This window comes from Lucilia sericata, unplaced genomic scaffold (genome assembly GCF_015586225.1).
Source record: "Lucilia sericata isolate MDLA Ls3-8-SP2 unplaced genomic scaffold, ASM1558622v1 Contig000835F_arrow, whole genome shotgun sequence".
Taxonomy (NCBI): domain Eukaryota; kingdom Metazoa; phylum Arthropoda; class Insecta; order Diptera; family Calliphoridae; genus Lucilia; species Lucilia sericata.
In genome coordinates, this window is record NW_023994827.1 from 114,600 (window position 1) to 137,845 (window position 23,246).

At 31.9% G+C, this 23,246-nt stretch overlaps 1 protein-coding gene across 8 annotated transcripts in view; it reads left to right on the plus strand.

Annotated features, from left to right (window-relative positions):
• The window catches only part of LOC119608441, an 87,196-nt gene that overhangs the window by 38,311 nt on the left and 25,639 nt on the right, over positions 1 to 23,246 (plus strand). For all 8 annotated transcript variants that reach the window (XM_037962866.1, XM_037962860.1, XM_037962861.1 and 5 more), the window contains exon 5: positions 11,806 to 11,917. In XM_037962866.1, coding sequence (XP_037818794.1) covers positions 11,806 to 11,917 — 112 coding nt within the window. The remainder of the gene's footprint in view (positions 1 to 11,805; positions 11,918 to 23,246) is intronic.

The window sequence follows — 23,246 nt, forward strand, 5'->3', positions numbered from 1 at the left end:
ACTTCCACAAGCATGTTTGTATTCTGGAAGTGCTGATAAACCGTCACATCCCCACTTACACATTAAGACAACATCACAGTTATGAATTTTCCTTAGTTGGTCTTCTGAAAAGTCTGACACAATTCTTGATGCTGTGTTTTCGAGCAAAGATGATATATCAATACAAGCTTCCACATCATTAACAGCAATAGGTGATGGTAGGATAGTTTGTTTTTTTTCCTGGATCGCCTTGTATGATGGTAATATATTGTGTCCTTTTTCATGCAGAGCTTTCCTTAATATTTGGTACTTATTTCGACTGAGACCCAGTTCCAACATAAGCGCTATTGCTTCCTCTTCAGTAAAATTTGATTGTGATGTTGGAGTTGGTATACTTTCCACAGTTCGCTTAAGTCGTTTTGGTGATGCATTAGGAAGAATAGTGGCAATATGTACGGCATCCATAGGTTGGTTTTCCTTTTTCAGCATTTCGTTAAATGTATCAGCAATTTCCTCATTTGAGATTGAAAAAAGTTTTTGTGTGACCCTCTTTTCTTTTGACCTTGAACATAAGTCTTCGTATGACTTGTAAGGCGCTCCTGTTGATGTGTTGTAAGTTGAGATTTCCGTAGTAGTTTCCATCCAACTACAAAATTTTAATCGAAATTTCTTTTGATTTCCATCCACAGACTTACTTTTTACATCAAAAAGTTTTCAATTTTTGATATGCCTGTTTTGTCTACTTTTCTACTATATGTAGTTTTTATATAATTTAAAATGTCTTCAATTCTTTCTGGCCCTTTTGATGATACACTCCATAAAACGGAACACAACTCTTCGTACTTTAATGTAATCTTCATTGTAGATTTATTAAATATGGTACTTAAAATCTGAGAAGTTTACTTATATACTAATTCTTGTCATTTCCGATACAGGTATTCCAAAGTAAAAAATTACGAATTGTCTACCTATTAACATTTAGGACTATATTACTATAACCTGTAATTCAGTCATTGATATTTCTTATTAGTGAATGTTGGAGAATCAGTATTTTATTTTTTTGTTTTAACTTTTAATTATAAATTTCCTATTGGGGTTTCTGAAAATGTAACACTTATCATTAAACTCACATTTGCTATCTCTTTACCTCAATATTAAAATATAACCAGTATTTTTAAGCTGCTGTTAATTTATGTAATGTACATCATGTTAATTACATTGTTCATTCTCATTGTATTTTTTGTATTAATTATATATTTCTTCTTTTAATCTACCTACTTCTGTACTTAAGTATAATAACGGTTTTTATTTACACTGATTTTTGAATTTTTGGTACATATTAACTGCGACTTAAAATTATATTACTATTCTTAATTTTTTGATACTCTGTTAAAAAACATTAAACTGATAATATTATAATATCATCTGCCTTGCTGCGTAATTAAGTCTAAAGCCGAGCTGCTTAATAATCGAATTTAAGTTTGATAAAGTTTACAGCCAAGCTGCTTATTTAATAAATTTAAGTTAAAATCAAAAGTGTAGTTTGATTAATTCTCATACATTAAAATTGGTGCCGAAACCCGGGAAAAAACCCATTTGTAATAAAATATCATAGCCGCTTGTAATTGAACTCTGATTGTGGAAACTTCTTGGAATTGGATTCATCTTGGTGGACTTATGAGAAGGCTTTTATTTATTGAACGATTCCGCTATCAACCGAAGCCAAATAAATAAACCAGCTTTGCATTTATCTTGCTTGTATTTGAAATTGTATTTCGATCGATTCCAGGATTATTTAATCGGAAAATTTTGGTTTGAAATCATAATAAACCGTATGTATAAATCTTAATTTTGTATTAAGAATGGAAGACATTTCAAATATAATTGAAGACCAACGTGGGTTATTAGACAATTTAAAACGAACACCTCAGAGGTTTGAGAGTAAATCTAGGGTTCTAAAGACACGAGGTTATGTTCAAACCATTTTGGAAGCTATAGAATCAGTATGTCAGCAGTTTACAGATACACACTACCATCTTATTAGTTTAATTCGAGAAAGGTCCATTAGGTCAGATGATGTACCCTATTTTTCTGAAGAAATTTTTGAGGAATTTCAAGATTTCTTTCAAATGTTTAAAGGAAGATTGCTAGATATTAATGCTGAGACTCAGCAACCTCATTCGCCAATATTTCACTCAAGCACATTTCATGCATCAACATCTAGGCAAAATACGACGATACCAGCTGAGGCACGATTGCCCAAAATTTATATACCAATCTTTTCTGGAGACTACCTGTCTTGGATCTCATATAGAGATATGTTCGTATCATTAGTACATAGTAATGTGTCATTATCAAAGATACAGAAATATTATTTCCTTAAGGGCTCTTGCTCTGGTACTCCACTAGACATTGTTAATGAATATCCAGCTTCTGAGGAAAATTACGACTTAGCATGGGATGCTCTTAATAGGCGTTATCACAATCGTAGAAAAATTGTTAGCACTCTATTATCTAAACTGTTCTCAATTCCGAATTCCAATGGTACTGCCGAAAGTATACAGAATATTTTGGATACTACACGCAATTGTTTAGCTCTACTAAATACTTTAGGAGTCACAAAGGAAACTTATGATGCAATTATAATACACATCACTGTAAATCGCCTTGACGTTCAATCAAGAAAGGAGTAGGAACAGTCGCTTAAAGCCACAGTAGAAATTCCTAAGATCAGAGAACTTTTTTGTTTTTTGGAAACATCGTTTAGGACACTTGAATCTCTCGCAGAACCTACTCAGTCAATTTCGCGTGTAAAGACATACCCAAACTCTAGAAATAATTTTCGTAGAAATATCCATATAACAACTTCGAACGATGATAGCAATTGCCCATGCTGCAACAGACGTCATTTCTTATACAAATGTTTTAAATTTATATCTATGCCATCGAACGAAAAACGTGAACTTATGAAAACCAAACGAATTTGTCATAATTGTTTGAATGTTGGTCACTTTAGTCGCGAATGCCGCTCAACAGCTCGTTGCCAGACATGCCAACAAAAACACCACACCATAGTTCATAATGAATTTACAACATCAGCGTCTACGGACCAAATATCGTCTAATAGATCAGAGACAACAGAGAACTCTTCCAATATTGCAATACACTGTAGTGCACTTGCAAAACCTCAAGTTTTATTAGCCACAATGCGAGTTAATGTTAAAACATACTATGGAACTTTTTCCCTCAGGGCAATGTTAGACCACTGTGCCCAAGCCACACTTATTACTGAAAATGCATCACAAACTTTAAGATTACAGTCCTTTAAAACATTTGCTCAAATTAGTGGAGTTTGTAAAAATAAATCTATTACTACTCATAAATATGTAAATTTAGTACTGCAATCTAGAACAGAACCTAGTTTTGAATTGAAATGTAGTGCTCTTGTTGTACCGTCCATCACACATTACCAACCTATACCAACAAATAAGGGAAAACTTCCAAATATCGATAATTTTCAATTAGCTGACCCAGAATTCTTAAACGCTTATTATAAATTTATGACTGAATATGAAAACTTAGATCACATGAAAGCGGTTGGTGTATATCCCAATGATTTGGGAAGAAATTGCTACTTTTTACCACACCATGGAGTTTGGAGGGAAAGTAGTTCTACAACGAAATTAAGAGTAGTGTTTGACGGTAGCGCTAAAAATTGTACAAAATCTTCATTAAATGATGAATTGGCTGCAGGGCCAGCACTTCAAAATGATTTACCTACTACTGTTATACGTTGGAGACGCTTTAAAGTTGGCTTTCGATCAGACTTAGAAAAAATGTTTCGCCAAATTAATGTTATAAATGACCACCAAAAGTACCAACAAATATTGTGGCGTAAAAGTGCCAATAGTGATATCAATATCTACAAATTATCGACAGTTACCTACGGTACAACTTCTGCCCCTTTTCTGTCTACATCAATAAGCAGAAGATGAGACTGAAAATTATCCAACAGCAAGTAAAGTGCTCATCTCTGATACATACGTTGATGATATAATTTCAGGTGCTGATAGTTACGATGAAGCTATTCTGCTACAACAACAGTTGTCTAAAATGTTAAAAAAGGGCGGTTTTACACTAAGAAAGTGGATCTCTAATGACAGACAATTTATTAGTAGTATACCTATTGAATATAGAGAGATTAAGGACGTATTTGAAATAGATAAAACCGACAGTGTTAAAGCTCTAGGTCTGGAATGGAATGTCAACACAGACTCTTTCTCTTTTAAAGTTAACTTTAAGCGTAATGATACAGTAACCAAAAGAAGTATACTTTCTGATGCTGCAAAATTATATGATCCGTTAGGGTGGCTGTCCCCATCAACAATTAAGGCAAAGATAATGTTTCAAAGGTTGTGGTTGTTAGGAGTAGACTGGAATGACCCCCTTCCTCAACATATAGCATCCGAGTGGCTAACATATATTTAAAATTTAAAAGGATTAAAAATTATTAAAATACCTAGATGGATCGGATTAGTTAAAACAGCTAAACTTGAGCTACACGCATTTAGTGATGCGTCCACATTAGCGTTTTCAGCCGTAGTTTATTCTAAAGTTACTGCTGTTGATGGTAATTCCGTAATAAGTCTCCTACAAGCTAAAACAAAAGTAAGTCCTCTTAAAAGACTATCTATTCCAAGGCTAGAATTATGTGGCGCTACACTTTTAGTCAAGTTAGTTAATAAAATCCATACAAAATTTGAACATAAAATTGATAATATCACTTATTGGACTGACAATACAACCGTTTTATGCTGGATAAGAGGTCAATCTTCGAAATGGACAGTTTACGTTGGTAATAGAGTGGCTGAGATTCAAAGGAAATATATAGCATCCAATGAGAATCCTGCCGATTGTGCGTCCAGAGGCATACTCCCAAGCGATCTTGCTAAAAATGATATGTGGTGGACGGTCCCTAAATGGTTGAAAGAGAACATACAAAACTGGCCACTACAACCCTCGTTAAATTATGAAACTGTTGAGGAAATATCTAAGTCATATGTAACAATAAATGCTTCAACTAATACAACTGTTAAAAATAAATATCCATATATATTTCAACTCTATTCGTCTTTAGAAAAACTTGTTAGAATAACCTCTTATATTTATCGATTTCAATATAACATAATGATTCAAAAACGACATAAACAAAATCAAGCAATATATAAATGTAAGATGACTGGTTTTCTCACCACAATTGAACAAAGAGCTTCACTTCAAAAACTTATTATAATATCTCAAAATGTTGATTTTTTGGACGAAATAAGTGAATTACAAAAATATGGAAAGCTATCGGTCAATAATCACCTTTCACGCTTGTGTCCATTTATTGACTCTGAGAATATATTACGTGTGGGAGGACGGTTACAAAATTCTAATTTGGCTTATTCTTCAAAACATCCAATTTTGCTTAAAAAACAAAACCCAATGTCAACTCTTATATTTACAGATGTGCATATAAAAACCTTGCATGGATCTCTTTTACAGATGCAATCGTACGTAGCGAGAAAGTACTGGATTTTATATGGTCGAAATTTGGCAAAAATGGTAATACGATGTTGCACAAAGTGTTTCAAATATAACGCTAAAGCATCGCAACAAATGATGGGTAACCTTCCTACTGTACGTTTAACGCCTGCTCGTCCATTTAAACATAGCGGTGTCGATTATGCAGGACCCATAATTATCAAACAGTCAACTGCGAGAAATGCGGTTAAAACGACAGGGTACATATGTCTCTTTATTTGTATGGTAAGAAAGGCATTACACTTAGAAGCCGTTACGAGTCTGTCAACGGAAGCATTCTTGGCTGCATTCCGCAGATTTTCTTCTCGTCGTGGAAAATGTACAGATCTGTACTCTGATTGCGGTACGAATTTCATTGGTGCAAATAAAGAACTGCAGATTTTATATAACCGAAATAAGTCGTCGATACCAGAGGAATTGCTAGAAATACTGGCTACTGATGGAACTCAGTGGCATTTTATACCACCAGCTACACCAAATTTCGGCGGTCTTTGGGAAGCCGGCGTTAAGTCGACAAAGTACCATCTTAAACGTTTACTAGATTGCAAGGTTGTTACTTATGAAGAATTAAGCACTTTTCTGGCTCAAATAGAAAGTTGTCTAAATTCTAGACCTCTGTGTCCATTAAACAATGATCCAACTGATGCTAATGCTTTGACACCATCTCATTTTCTAATCGGAGAAGCAACAAACTGTATACCAGAGGAAAATTTATTAGACTGCAACATTAATCGACTCACAAGATGGAAGGCAATTGAAAAACTTAAACAACATTTTTGGCACCGTTGGAGAAATGAATGGTTGTGTCGTTTACAATCTAGGCCTAAGTGGTTGAAACCAAAAGGAAATACTAAAGTGGGAGATCTTGTACTTATTATTGATGAACGCTGCCCACCTGGAACATGGCCGTTAGCTCGCGTGAAGGAAGTGCATCCTGGTGCAGATGGTATCGTACGAGTGGTTACTATACAATCCCATGGAAAAATCTTTAAGCGACCCGTTTCAAAAATTGCATTTTTGCCGTCAGATGAAGATTATGAAAAGCTAAGAAATAACTCCGACTGAAGAACAGTTGTTCTTGGAGGGGGAAATGTTGGAGAATCAGTATTTTATTTTTTTTGTTTTAACTTTTAATTATAAATTTCCTATTGGGGTTTCTGAAAATGTAACACTTATCATTAAACTCACATTTGCTATCTCTTTACCTCAATATTAAAATATAACCAGTATTTTTAAGCTGCTGTTAATTTATGTAATGTACATCATGTTAATTACATTGTTCATTCTCATTGTAAATTTTGTATTAATTATATATTTCTTCTTTTAATCTACCTACTTCTGTACTTAAGTATAATAACGGTTTTTATTTATACTGATTTTGGAAATTTTGGTACATATTAACTACGACTTAAAATTATATTACTATTCTTGATTTTTTGATACTCTGTTAAAAAACATTAAACTGATAACATTATAATATCATCTGCCTTGCTGCGTAATTAAGTCTAAAGCCGAGCTGCTTAATAATCGAATTTAAGTTTGATAAAGTTTACAGCCAAGCTGCTTATTTAATAAATTTAAGTTAAAATCAAAAGTGTAGTTTGATTAATTCTCATACAGTGAATGAATCGAAATTATTATTACCTGTATATTTTTACCTACATGATCATAAACGAAACAGAACGAAATGATCTGTCGAAAAAATTTAGGTAAAAAATAGTTATAAATTTCTGAAAATTTAAGCATAATAGGACCTTTCAATTATAAGGATAAGCAAACAAATAGAAAATAGGTAAATATAAGATTTAAATATGTTCTGTCATATTTAATACTAAAATATGAAAAATATGAAATTAAAGGATACAGGTTTAAATGAACATATTTTTGAATGTAATTGAGATATTGGCTTGAATTTTTTTGTAAAGGATCCAGAATTTCCATATCTAACTAAAAAAAGATATTAAGGGATAAATATGGACTAAATTGTTGTAGCAATCTGCGACCCTATTAAAATTTTGATATAAATCATAGTTTTAGAAATTTAACAAATATGTAATATAAGACAAAATCTTTATTTATGAACAAAACTCAATGAAATTTTCAACGCTTGTTAAATTTGTCATTTCAAATAAGAAAATGCAAAAAAAAAAATGAAAAGGTCAAAGGGCATCCCGCAATTCCCAAAAATAGGAATGAAAATCCAAAAAAATGGGATTTTTTACTTTTTTGCCCATAGGGTCCACATTTCTTTCAGGGCTGAGAAAATACTTTTGGAGTAAATAGAAAACATATTGAGGTTTCCAAAACTGCTTTCAGTTTTCTGATCCCAGCTTTGGGATTTTAGAACATATCGCCCAAAGTTGAAGTTTTGATAAAAAATAGGTCATATTTGGAAGGACGCAGTGGCAACATTTTCAAAAAATTTTACGCCAAAGCGTTCTGCGTAAAGATACCTTTTAGAAAACTATAAAATTGTTATATGTTCTTAAAGAAAATTTTATTTTATTAATGAAAGAGTTAAGACACATTTTTGGCAAAAAAACGGCAAAAATCTAAAATATTTTGAATTTTTAAATTAAAAAACGTATATTTTTGGATCTGTAAATGATATTGATCTGAAATTTATTTTGGAAATTTTGTTGTCTAACTAACAAGAAAAAATTTAGTCCATTTTGTCCAAAATTACGCCGGTATTCAAAAAAAGGCGGACCAAGGTATGGTAAATTTTGTATCACTAAATTTTTAAATGCCTATAACTCGGATATTATAAGAGATAAGTAGTATGTCCAAGCATGTTTCAAGATCTCGTCGAGCGCTCTCAGAAAATATAAAAATCTTTGTATTTGGATGAAAAAAAAATTTCACGAGTTTAAAAATTTTACATGTCGTAGGTACCCTACTTTGAGCCGCCACAGCGCCGTCCCTGGGGCATCTGCGGAGTTCATCTTCAAAACTTAAACTCGAATACTCCTTGGCTACGCCAAATTTTATCCCGATCGGATTAGCCGTTTAGAAATGCCAAATTTATTTCCAAAAAATTTCGATTCTGCCCCACTGTGGATTGTGTCAAATTCATATGGCATTTCTTTATAAAATTGAACATAAATTTCTTTTAACAACAATGTGAAGAAAAGATAAAAACAAATTTACTTTTAAGTTTAAAAAATCAAGGATATAATTATTTTATTATACATTTGTCCAATTCACAATCCTAGTGTATCTACGTATCGTGTGTATTTTTGTATTAGTTTACACTTGTGTATAAATGTTGTTGGTAATTTCAATTAACAAAGCTCGTATAATTCAGTGGTGCTCAAACACATACTACCATAGACTACCATAATTTTATTTGTGTTGGTAAAGCAGCAGAGAACTGAATTCAATTCAAAATAAAAGTATACAAATAAAATGACTACAAACTATAAAGTATATGCTAACTGTCAAATATTTATTATGGATTTATGACAGCCAGCGTATATCAAAGTCTATATATAAAAAAGTATCAACTGTTCTCTCATGTTCTCCTACATTAATTCGGCTTTCTTAAAATTTTGTTGTTGTATTTCTGTGTGTATTTTAAAAGCGTCGCGCACAAACCTTGCTTCAACAAGTGCTGATCAGCAACTGATTTGATTTTGTTTTTCAAGATGAGAACAAACCAACTGATATTGCTCATTATAAAAAGAAGAAGAATTAAACCTATAGTGTATGTGTATCAACTTAGCGTCAGTAGAATTTTCTTACCCTATCACGCGTGCTATCTTGAGCTCCTCTGGCATAATTTTACGTTTGTTTTTCATATGTTTATTTATTTCGTATTCAATGTCAAACTATGATTCTCATTTGAATGCCCAATTTTAAAGAAGATAAAACAGAAGAAGAATTATTTCATAAAGTAAACATTTAAAAAAGTGCTAAAGTGAAATAAAATGAAAAATAATTTATATTTGTGATATAATTACTTTAGTTTTTCAATTATACCCTACACCACTTTAGTGGGGAGGGTATATTGGGTTTGTGGCGATGTTTGTAACATACAAAAATATTCGTCCTATCCCCACCTTCATTTTCTGAGTCGATTAAGCTATGTCCGTCCGTCCGTATGGCTGGCTGGCTGGCTGTCTGTCCAAACAAATGATTGATTATGAAAAAATAAATCACATTTAATATTCATAACTGGTGTAGGGTATCATATGGTCGGCCACGCCCGACTATACTTTCTCACTTGTTATAAATATTGAACATGTTTTTCTTTCTTTTTTACAACATGGCTTTTTACAATACAATTGGCTGTTCACAAACAGATATCGGAATTCTTTAATAAACGATACAAAATACAAAGACCAGTTGTGAATCGGACAATTATATAAATTATAGGACTTTTAAACCACTTTAAAACAACTTTTAATTCACTTTTCATACCCACCATCAAAAAAGATGGGGGTACCTACATTGATTTTGTCATTCCGTTTGTAACACATCGAAATTGATCATAGACCCACAAAAGTATATATATTCTGGGTTCTTATTATATTCTAAGAAGATCTAGTCATGTCTGTCCGTCTGTCCGTGTGTCTGTTTGTTGAAAGCACAATAGAGTCCGAAGGGAAAGAGCTAGAGAGTTGAAATTTTCCACAAATATTTCTTATAAGGTTTATTTGGTATTGAAAATGGGAAATATCGGTCCACGTTTTCGCATAGCCCACATACAAGTGGCCCATTTTCAAAATAAACTTTGACAACTTGGTATTAATATCTAGTTAAATAGTCAGCTGTTTAGCGATGCAACTTTATAACTTTGGGCTAATGTGTTGAAATTAGATTATTTTAAAGCAGTGTCAGGCAAACGAAGAACTATATCTTTTTCGCTCTACCTCTAATTTTTTGTTTAAGCTAACTCTTACTAAATAACTTAAAAATCGAAGCATGATCCCCTATTCCACACTATATTAATACCAAGTTCACACGGAGGAGTTGAATTACTTAATTCGGCCTCTGAATGATAATAACCAATTATCCCGTTTGTCAGCGAATTTTTTTTAAGAAAAATTATAAAATTATAAAAATAAATGAAAATTAGAAAAAAATGAAAAACTAACAATCTGTGTAGTTAAAAGTGAACTAGCTTTATTTGAATCAAATACAAATAGAACCTAAAAAGACAATGGATAAGCCCACGTCTCACAGAATTTTGTAACTATTAAAGGTAAAGTTATAGAAACGTCAATGTACAATATAATTTTGTTAACTTGGACCAGAAAGACACATACTACATTCATTTGTAAAAATAAATGACTCATCAAAATTTTAAATTTAAGGAAAAAAATACTTTAAACGAGAAAAATCAATCTTGAGAAAAATGCAAACTACAAGGGTAAAAACGGGAAAACAATTGTATTTTTAGTACTTTTTACTAACTTTTGCACATGTTCAACCACGTCAGTTGAAACATGACTAATCTGGAAATATAAAGATTTACAATAGGAAGCGTCAATACCTATATCTTTCATTCGTAACTTGGATCCGAAAGGGGAAAATTAGTACTTTTAGCTCATTTCTAAAGTAAACATTTTTGGTTTTGCTAATATTTTAGTACATATTTTTGTAATAATTTTTATTAAATTTCATTAATACTATTTCCAAAAATAAAAGTCAAGAGATCATATTTTTGGACCATCTGAGCGCCAAACATCGAAATGCGAGTTTATGCTGTGATAACAAAAAAACCTTGGAATCAAATAGTATCCTATATTTTTGAGTAAAAATTTGATTTTTATTTTCTTTAATAAACACGACTTTCGGAGTACTGTTATCTTGTTTTGGTTCATATTTCTTTACTTTGAAATACATTTGTTACTACTGAAAGGCACAGTTAGATTCATCAGATTCGTTTTTGACTTAGGAATACCTGTGTAAGTTGCTAGTTTGACCGTTAGGTTGCCGTTCGATTTTCGTAAATTAAAAACGAATCAGTTAATTCACAACGGAATGTCATTGCTTGATTTGCGTCATTGTTTGAATGATTAAGTTTGATTATTATTATGAAGAATGGAAACAATATTATTTAGATAATAATAATGGAAGTTATGTAATTGAACTGGAGGGAGAAAGTGATGATGGACGTTTTCGAGAGTACACTGTATTTAGTTAGTACTTTTTATAAACATAGATTTAATGAAAACCTTTTACAAGAATGTTTCGATTTATTCACAATTCCTATATTGTTTTCCTTTTTTGCAGAGGCAGAAGCTGAAATAACTGGATCTCCAGATATACACATTGATGAAGGCTCAACTTTAAGACTAGAATGTAAACTAAGAAAAGCCACGGAAATACCAGAATTTGTATTTTGGTATGTACTTTTATTAAAATTCTATATTTATCAACTTCAAGGTTTATTATACCCTACACCACAATAGTGGGGAGGTGTTATGCATTTGTGTTGATGTTTGCAACGCAGAAGAATATTAGTCCTACACCCACCTTTAAGTATACCTCCGAATTACTTTCAGAGTCGATTAAGACATGTCTGTCCATTAGTCAGGCTATTTATGCAAACCTTGTGCGCAAGGTACAGGCCGCAATTTGATACTAATTTGGACCATATATGTTTTTGGCCCGACTATACTTTCTACTTCTTATTATATCGTGTTTTCGTTAGTAGGAAACAGAGTACTTATTTCTTAAATTCTAGACAAGTGTTCCACTGTCATAATGTTTGTGAACGTTACGACAGAACTAAAAGTTCCAGTTCAAGATGACGTGCTCTAATGCCCAGTGTAATAATGTCCATGGACGTTATGTCACATAGTGTACATGAACGCAAAATACAACATACACCAAAGTTACGAGCATTTCTATCCAGGATTCTATCCAAATTTTCCAATGGGTGGAGAAGCTAGACGGTGGAAAAGGAAAAGAGCCATTAAAATACCTATACCTACTGGTAACGTTGAGGAGTCAAATCCTAAAAGCTAGGAGATTACTTCTAACTCGACAGGAAAAAAGTGCAACTGCTCTTTCCAAAATTGGGAAGGCCTAAGACGGCGTCAACATCATTAGCCAGTACTGGTAACGTTGTAGAGTCAAATCCTAAAAGCGAGGAGGAAATCACTCACTTGTCAAAAGACAGAGCAGCGGTCCTTTCCAAAATTGGGAAGGTGCCCGTTAAAAAGACTGCAATAGTACCCACTGCATCAGTAGACAATTCAGACTATCCGGAGGAGTCAAATCCAAAGAGCGAGGAGGTGATCACCAACTCGCTAGAAGACAGTTTAATGGATGACCATGATTGAGGTTATTCACCGAAACGAGACTGCTACCAACGCTTTGATGGCTAAAATAAATATAGGTAAGCTTTAATCCCCGAACCTTGGACGATTCAAAACAAGGTTTCTGGATCTTTAGAAGTACTATGGTATACCAATGATTTTGTACACTTTAAATATGTTTATTTCATTAATACAATAATTATTTAAATTTGTACTTCTGACAAAAAAGTGAAAAGGACTACAGACATCGGTCAAATTTTTACTTACCTTTAAAAGAACAAAAGTAAAATTTTTATTTGTATTCTCAAATGTTATAACCACATAAGCAGTAATAATTTTTACCAAAAATAGTACTTTTTAGGATTACCTTTTTATCCAATCCAAAAACTCTTAACAGTTCATATGTACATTGATTAGTATACTGACAGGTTTACAGGTTTGAGATAGTTTTTCTTTATCTCTATACTTATATGACAAGAAAGAAATTATAATCCGGCTTGGCCATATGATACCCTACCAGTTAAGAATATATGTAAATGTGATTTATTTTTCATAATAAAGCACATATTTTTCTTGGATATTACCTTGGTTCCGATATATTTAAGAAATTTATTGGGGGCTAGGCGCAAATAAAACCGATCCTGATAAAATTTGCTAAATTGATTTATATTTATATAATATTTATTTGTCGTGAATGTTTATAAGTGAATATTGGACATTCAAGTCATTTTCTGAAGGGGGCTTTGTAAGAGCTAGAGTCAAATGAGGCCCAATCGTTATGAAATTTAGCAAGGTATAAAACTTAGTTGTGCCGCTTTTTATTGAGATACATGTACATATATTTAACATAATTATGAGCTCAAAATCCCTTTTCAGAGGGTTCTGTTGTATGGGTTCGAGGTAAAATAATGGACCAATTTTAAACATTTTCATTTTCGTCCTTGGGATAAAAAAAACGTGTGTGACACTCAAAAACACTCATTACCCGATATAATGCTTTTTATACACCTAGATGAGTAGATCATTTTACCATTTTTAGAATCTTCATATACCCTAAAAATCGAAAGATATTGGAAAAACGCCTTTTTTTACTTGACAAACTAAAAGAATTATATCTCAAACCGATTCTCTTAACCGATTCTCTTTGCTAAAGTAAAATATCAACGTAAGATGCAACACAAATACATATTGTAGCGGAACAACATTATTATTATTAAATAAGTTATTATTTCATTATTATTAAATTAAATTTACATTTAATTAATTTGCTTCCGTTCAATTTAAATTTCTTTTATTTTATGAGTGCATTTATTCAAATATGTTTGACTATAAAATTGATCTCATATTTATATTTTTAATTTTAATAACTCATAAATATTATTTCTCATTTACTTTTTACATATTGTTTCTTAATTACTTTGTTTTCATTTCACTCATTACTCTCATTGTTTGATTCTTTTGTTTACATACTTACGTACATACATATTTCTATGCAATTGTTTCTCAATGTTCTTTTGTTTTACATTCTTATTATGTTTTGTTTCTTACAAGGTAATACTCTGTAAAAATGCGCTCATGTAAATCAATCAATTCTCATTATTTTGTTTAAAAAATTAACGGTATTATTTTATTGATTTGTTTTGAAGCTTAGCTTTAAATATTTTGTAAAATAAAATTCATTCCCATATAAACTGCCAACTGATCAAAATTAAAATTAAATTAAATTAAGATAAAGTGGACATTTTTAGACTTTAATAGTCCGATTTGTTCCTTTATTACAATAAATAAATAGTATAACCCAGCTTAGACGTTTATCGACTGGCTTGGGTTTACTAGATAATAAATAAAACAATAAAATAACAAAATACAACCTAGGACAGAGGGTTTATTCCTCCTTCCTACAAACCTAGGACAGAAGGTTTATTCCTCTTTCCTGCAACTGGCGCCCAACGGAAATTTTTAATTGGACTACGAGAAGATTGTTTGATCCTGATTTGACGAATTTGAAAACCCCAGTGTGAAGACACCAGTACGTCATCTTTGCTAAAGTGCATTGCATCATCGTTGCTGTTCTTTTTGAAATTGTTCATCATTGTTGTTGTTTTGCAATGTTTCATCGTCTTCGTTGTTGTTGTTGTTTCGTCGATCTCCACTAATTGGTTATTGTTGTTTGAAGAGATAAATACATCTTAGTATAAGCAGCTAAAAAAAGTCTGGGTTCCCCTATATTGTTTTCAAAATATTTTTCGGTATTCGTTCAAAATGAGACGCAGTCCTTGTAACAATTCCACTATCACAGATAGTCCAAATAATCCACGTCCATCACAAAATGGTGGCCTAAGCCAAACACAAAATGGTGGCGTAGAAGTCCACGCGGCCCAAAGTAATGTTTCGGCATCAAGCCTTCCAAACCCCAGTTAACATGGTTTTAACTGACGTTCAGTTCAGAGAACTTTTAGGTGGTCTGACCACAAGACAAGATGTAAAGTCCACATAATAATTGGTAATCGGTTCACGAAAATCAAATTCATCTGTCTACCAAAAGCTACAGGCAATAGAACTTTGATTGGGATTGATTTCCTGGAAGAAAATGGTATAGTTCTAGACTTAGCCCAACGTATATGGCATTATAAGGATGACCGACATAAAAATTTTGTTGTTCCAAATGAGGTAAAAGATTTATTGTCCTGGTAATAATGATTACTCACCAGGTGGTATTAAGAAAATCTTTGAAACTCAATTCCAGAAGACATAGAGTCACCCAAAAACTCAAATTTATTTCCTCCCCTAAAAAAGGTTAAATACAATGAGTATTGTGATAACATATTTAAACCAATAGAGTTAAATTCAATCGAAATAAAATAAATCAATCCCCTCACTTATCTGAAAATCACAGAGAAATTCTAGAAAATTTACTAGATTCCGAAAAAGAAATATTTGAGGATATTGAAATACAGATTTCTAATGTAGAACACTTCCTAAAAACAGGTTCACATGACCCAATTTCAAATCCTACTTACAAAATTTCACCAAAAATGAAAATTTTGCTAAAACAGGAAATAGATAGCATGCTCAGTAAGGGTGTAATAGAGGAAATGGAATCGCCATGGGCATTTCCGGTAGTGTTGATACCTAAAAAGGATGGCACAGTGAGATTATGTGTCGATTATCGCCGGTTAAACGCACTAACAACAACAGATACATATCCACTACCGCGGATTGATGATCTATTACACTCAGCTAAAACAACCCCATTTATGTATACTTTAGACTTGCGTTCTGGTTATTGGCAAATAAAAATAGCAGAAAAAGACAAACTTAAAACTGCCTTTACAACTCCATTCGGAATATTTGTATTTAATCGAATGCCATTTGGGTTAAAAAATGCCCCAGCCACCTTTCAAAGGTTAATCGACAAATTCCGTAATGGCTTACCAAATATTTTAATTTTGGCATATCTGGATGATATAATATTATGTTCGAAAGATTTAGAAACACATATTGCAGACCTAAAGCAAACGTTTAAAACATTGGTGGCCAGAAAGAGAGTTTTTAAAATGCATATGTGTAGTGTAAAATATGAAAGAGAACATAAATGAAAATATGTGTGCTTTGCACTGAAAAAAACTATATGTTTGTACTTATTTGTGTTATTCATATTATTTGTATTATAAATGAACAACAGAGGGAATGTATACATCGATGTATGTATGTATTGACGAAACGATGTATTGATGCATATATTGATATTCTTACATCAATTAATGCATATGTTGATGTATTTATGTACATATGTATGTATGTATGTCCGTCTATAAGTGTTCAAATGATTAACCGTTAATCGATAAAATTTTGGCGATTAATTGCTTGAATAAATGACAATACAAATATAATTGTAAAAAATTATTTACATAATAAATCTATCTATCAAAAGTATTTATACAAACATTTATTTGTGGCGGCTTTTGAAAATATTATCTGTGTATCATTTCATAAAGAGAGCAACTAAATTAAATTGTTTTTGTTTTGTGTATAGTTTGTTTTGTTGCTGAGAACATTCGTATTGTATGTGTATGAGTGAGAATAACACAATGCCCGCAGGGGCATGTTTGGCCGCCAATGGTTTAAAAGACTCGGTTTTCATCTACACCGAGAAAAATGTTTGTTTTGTAAACCGGAAGTTAAATACTTGGGACACATATTTACAATGGATGGTCTAAAAGTTGATCCCGAAAAAACAAATGCCATAAATATGCGGCCAAACCCAAGAAATCCCAAAGAAATCCTTTCGTTTTAACAAACCTGTTCATAGTATAGACGTTTTATTCCATCGTTTGCAAATATATCTAAACCTCTATCAGACTTAACTAAAAAAAATGCAGTTTGGAAATGGTCTGAAATAGAACAAAATGCCTTCGATTCTTTAAAGAAGCTTTTAACATCACCTTCAATTTTACAGCAAGTAAATGAAAATATGCCATTTGTTATAAAAACAGATGCTAGCAACTATGCGATTGGAGCTGTTTTACTCCAGGGGGAGAAGGAATCTGAACACACCATTGAATACGCTAGTCGTTTACTACTTCCTGCTGAGAGAAATTACTCCACAACTGAACGCGAAGCCTTAGCTGTCGTTTGGGCAGTCCAAAAGTTCAGAGGATATATTGAAGGTTCTTAAGTCCTGGTCCTAACAGATCACCAACCCCTCAAATGGTTGTTTAGTTTAAAAAGCCCAACAGGTCGCCTAGCAAGGTGGTCGTTACAATTACAAACGTTTAATATAAAGTTTCAATATACTCCTGGTCGTCAAAATGCGGTAGCAGACACTCTTTCAAGACCTCCATGTCTTCTTAAAACACACAATGACATAAAATGCGAATGCATGTCAGTATATATTGATTTTCCCAGAAAAAGAGCCTCGGATTTTAGAAAAGCCTCAGATTTTAGAAAATGGAAGATCCTGATATAAAATCAATCATAAACTCATTTGAAAACAATGACGAAAATGTCATCAGACATACAAATAGAGGTTACGTCATGTTGGATGGTGTTTTATATAGATTTTGTTCCTCAGAAGAGTCAGAAAATGGACAACTTGTACATCATTCAATGCGTAGCATGATTCTGTTTAATTATCATGATAGCCCTACTGCCGGTCATTATGGTATCGACAGAACTATAAGTCGAATAACTCCACACAATTATTGGCCAAAAATGAGAAATAACAGATTATGTTAAATCTTGCATAGAATGCAAACGTTATAAACCAACTAATATGAAACCTGTTGGTCTTCTTCAAACTGTTTGTAGTAATCGGAGATTTGAAATCGTAGCAGTTGATTTATTCGGTCTACTACCAATTACCCCACAAGGTAATCAATGGATTTTGATTGTGGAGGATTTATGTAGTCGTTGGACAGAACCATTTCCATTGAAAATTGCATCAGCTGAAAACTGTGCACTTACGTCATTAAACGAAATTTTCCTAAGGTATGGAGTTCCCAGAAGACTTCATTCTGATAATGGCACCCAATTTATTTCTGCGGTAATGCAAAAGCTAACTTATTGCCTCGGAATACAACATTCATTCAAACCAGTTTACCACCCAGAAGCTAATCCGGTGGAAAGAAAAAACAGAGTTCTCAAAGTGCAGCTTTCAATATGTGTCGGTCAAAATCACACCACATGGGATCTAAAGTTACCATCAATAAGATTTGCCATGAACACAGCAAAATGTGCAACAACAGGCTATTCTGCAGCTTATCTAACTTTTGGTCGTGAGCTAAGAACACCAATTAAAGTTCAAAACGATCTAAGAGCTATTGTGAATGCTGAAAACGTTGTGCCACAGATAACGCCACATTTACTTCGCCTTGCTGATACCCTAACATGTGCAAAGGAAACGGAAGAGAAAATGCAGGACAAAAACAAAGTGTATGCTGATTTAAAACGAAAACCCCAAGAAAATATAAATATTGGCGATAAAGTATTTGTTACAACACACATTTTAAATAAGAAAAGTAACAATTTGACATCAAAATTTGTACCTCGAAGAGATGGCCCATACGTCGTCCTAAGCAAAAAGGGATCTTCATATATACCCCTATCAACTTATCATGCCTCAGATTTAAGTTTATATAACGGAAATTCTGATATGCCTGTATATGGCTTAAAACGAAGAGGACGTCCCAAAAATTTTACAAAAATTTTGAAAATTCAACACAAAATCATGCACATTCATGCAACTTTCGAAGATCCGAGCGAAAAAGGAAACAACCAACACGATACATATTTCTATGCAATTGTTTCTCAATGTTTTTTTGTTTTACATTCTTATTATGTTTTGTTTCTTACAATCTAATACTCTGTAAAAATGCGCTCATGTAAATCACTCAATTCTCATTATTTTGTTTAAAAAGATTAACGGTATTATTTTATTGATTTGTTTTGAAGCTTAGCTTTAAATATTTTGTAAAATAAAATTCATTCCCATATGAACTGCCAACTGATCAAGTTGTTTTAATCAAACAACAAGCGGAAGACTACCTTAAGGTACCTTTAAGGTACGTTCACACCTATCAAATATTTGACGTTTTTTATCAAATATTTGTTGGCTGAATGTGAACACAAAATATTTTTGAAGAGCAAACAAAATATCAGCTGTTTTTCGTGAAACATTTTTATTTGTCAACCTACAAATATTTTCTTAATGTGAACACAATGTGAACACCAAACATGAAACATTTAAAAAAACTATTTAATAATATTTTTTACGATTTCATAGAAATTTCTGCCTAAAAACAAAAAATTAAATACATTTTTATTTCATAATGTGCTTAAAATGAGTATTTCTATTTTGACGTTTTGTTTGAAGAAACAAAGCCAAACACAATTCAATACAAATAGTAAAAGTTTGTTTGCCCGGTGTTCACATTACAACAAATAATTTCGTAAAACAATTGACGGATAAAACAGTAAAAAAACAAGATTTTGTTTGCTGGCAAAGAGGAACATAACAACAAGAACAGCTAATGCGCAACCAAACCAAAACCCAAAAATATATGTGTTTATATTTACTAAAAAGCTATATCATTGAATAATAACTTCTATATATTCTAAAATTTCATTTAATATTGTTTTTCATCAAAATTTCACAACAAAAAAAATACAAATTACATTTCAATACCTTGTGCAAGTGGAAAAGAGATAGATAGACTTGCACAAGGTATTGAAATGTAATTTCAATGGAAAAGAGATAGATGGTGGATCTTTACTGTCATGTTGTTGCTATTTAGTATAGTCAATGTAGCGAAAAACCTTGGTTGTTTGGAACCATATTATAAATAATTTTCATTAAATTACATATCTATAAAATTGAAAATTATAGAGAATTGTTTATTATTAATATATTTTTATATCCATTAATATAATAAATAATTGTTTAAATAAATTGAGTAATAAATTAATTAAATAATTTCTCAATTAATTACTAAACTATAGACTAGATTATAACCTATAGACTAGACTATAAACAATACTATAAACTCGAGTATAGACAAGACTATAGACTAAACTATAGCTTGACTATAGACTAGACCAGCGGTTCCCCCGGTTTTTACTTCGCGGACCCCTTGAGGAATTTATTAAAATTCGCGGACCCCCATAAATATTTTGATATCTTATTGTTCTAAATATGTAATTGTTCATCCGAAAATTGTCATAGTCCATAAATCCCAAGGTCAAACAGATGTAGATATGTCATTTCTATAAAATATTCCCGTACATTGAGAATAATTAATATTTCAGAGAAGTTTCAATTGCCTGTTTTTGAAGATAGAATGACTTCATTGTTGAAATGTTAACATGATGTTTAATTTTATGATCGTGAGATCTTTCACGTTCATTTTTCTTTAAGATAACGAAAAGGTTTCTTCATCAAATATCGTCGACATGTGCTTAAAGAGTCATGTTGCAAAAATTTTTTGCGATTGCAGACGGGTGAACTGAGTATGTTAGCTAATTTTTCGGGAAAATAATATAAGAAAGTTGAACTTCTTCGATATTGTTGCGGAATGCGTTATCCGCATAATATATGACTTGAACTCTTTGCGAAAGTACTGTGAATTTTACTGCATGGTTTTGACTATTTACGCATTTTCTGATGTTAATTTAATAATATTGGTCGACAAAATCAAGTTAAAATCTGTGTATCACGTCGGAATGGAATATTTATATTTAAAATTACCTGGATTAACGTATTGAAAACGAATAAAGAGTCACCTCTGTTTCGGAAATATATTATTTTAGTCCTTCCAAACAAGAACACTTTTGTTTACAATTTGACAAACTTAAATCTGCGATAAGCTTGTCCTTGAATTATGAAATGTGGCCTAACTTCATACTCCGAGATAACAGTATCTCTTATTTAATTGTAATTTGGGAACCGTTGGACTAGACTGCAAACTAGACTATAGATGCATATATTATGTAGCATAACTATATATAGTATGTTGTTACCAACCAATAAATAACAAAACAAACAACAAAAATAATAATTATCATTAATTTACGCAATTGCTTGAATTTCAATTAAATGTCACAACTTTGTCTCAGATTTATATTTTATAAAAAATAAAATAAAACCAGTCATATAAGCGACTATTTACATTTTTGTATGAGGTGATAACACTCATTTTCAGAAAATAAACAAAGAACAGCTGTCATTTAGGCTGTTTGATCTTACATTTGGTTTGCAAGATCAAATAATTATTTTACCAAAATGAAGTAAATTATTTGACTTTTGGTGTTCACATTGATGAAACAATGAGAATATATTTATTTGCCAGCAAATCAATTTGTTTTATGAAAATCATCCGCATTGCTGTTTGTTAACATGAAATATTTTATGTTCAGATTCGACAAAGTTTTTTCAATCGTGTTATATATTAATATTATACACTTTTATTATAAAAATTTAATTTTAAACCTAATAAAAATAGTTAAAATTAAAACAAATTGCCAAATTGCTTATTTCTTGCATGAAAATATACGATATTCTGTGGCTGCAAAACATGTGTGTGTTTGAACCAAATTATTTTTGCACTGTTTGATAAAACAATACCATCAAATATTTGTTCAAGTCTGAACATGAAATAAATATTGCATTTGTTTGACGCAACTTTATAAATATTTATAACAAATATTTGGACCAAATATTTTACAGGTCTGAACGTAGCTTAAAGCCTAAAATAAAACAAGTAAGAAAGTATATTCGGGCGTGGCCGACCATATGATACCCTACACCAGTTATGAATATTAAATGTGATTTATTTTTCATAATAAAGCATTTATCTTCAATATTCCCTTGTTCCGATACATTTAAGCAATTTACGGATGAAAAACTAATTTTCTGAAAGAGGCTTAATATGGGGGCTAGGGGCAAATATGGACCAAGCCCGATAAAATTTTGTGAATATATTTATATTTACATAATATTTTATTGTGCTGAATTTCATCGCGATATTTGTGTTTATAAGTTAATTTTGGACATTCAAGTAATTTTATGAAGGGGACTTTGTATGGGAGCTAGGGTCAAATGTGGCCCGATCTTTATGAAATTTGGCAGGGTCATCAAGACTTCTATAAAACTTAGTCGGTATATCTGTATATTTAACATAATTATGAGCTCAGAAGCCCTTTTCGGGGGGTTCTGTTCTATGGGGACTAGGTGAAATAATGGACCGATTTTAACCATTTTCAATAGGCTTCGTCCTTAGGTCAAATAAAACTTGCGTGCCAAATTTCATCCAATTATCTTGAAAATTGCGACCTGTACCTTGCGCACAAGGTTTACATGGACTGCCAGTCAGCCAGCCAGACGGACGGACGGACATAGCTTAATCGACTCAGAAAACGATTCTAAGCCGATTGGTATACTTTAAGGTGGGTCTAGGACGAATATTTTTTTATGTTACAAACATCAGCACAAATCCAATATACCCTCCCCACTAAAGTGGTGTAGGGTATAATTAAATTAAGATAAAGTGGACATTTTTAGACTTTAATAGTCCGATTTGTCCCTTTATTACAATAAATAAATAGTATAACCCAGCTTAGACGTTTATCGACTGGCTTGGGTTTACTAGATAATAAATAAAACAATAAAATAACAAAACACAACCTAGGACAGAGGGTTTATTCCTCCTTCCTACAAACCTAGGACAGAAGGTTTATTCCTCCTTCCTACAATATAAGCTTTATTATTCAAATGGATAATTTACTTTAGCAATGAGTGATTTGGAAATTTTTGTTTTTACGAAAAAAATTATATTTTTTCAGTTTATATCTGATTTCAGCGTTCCATATCTTATATTATACATAAAAGTATGAGCTAAAATAAAAAATATTTAA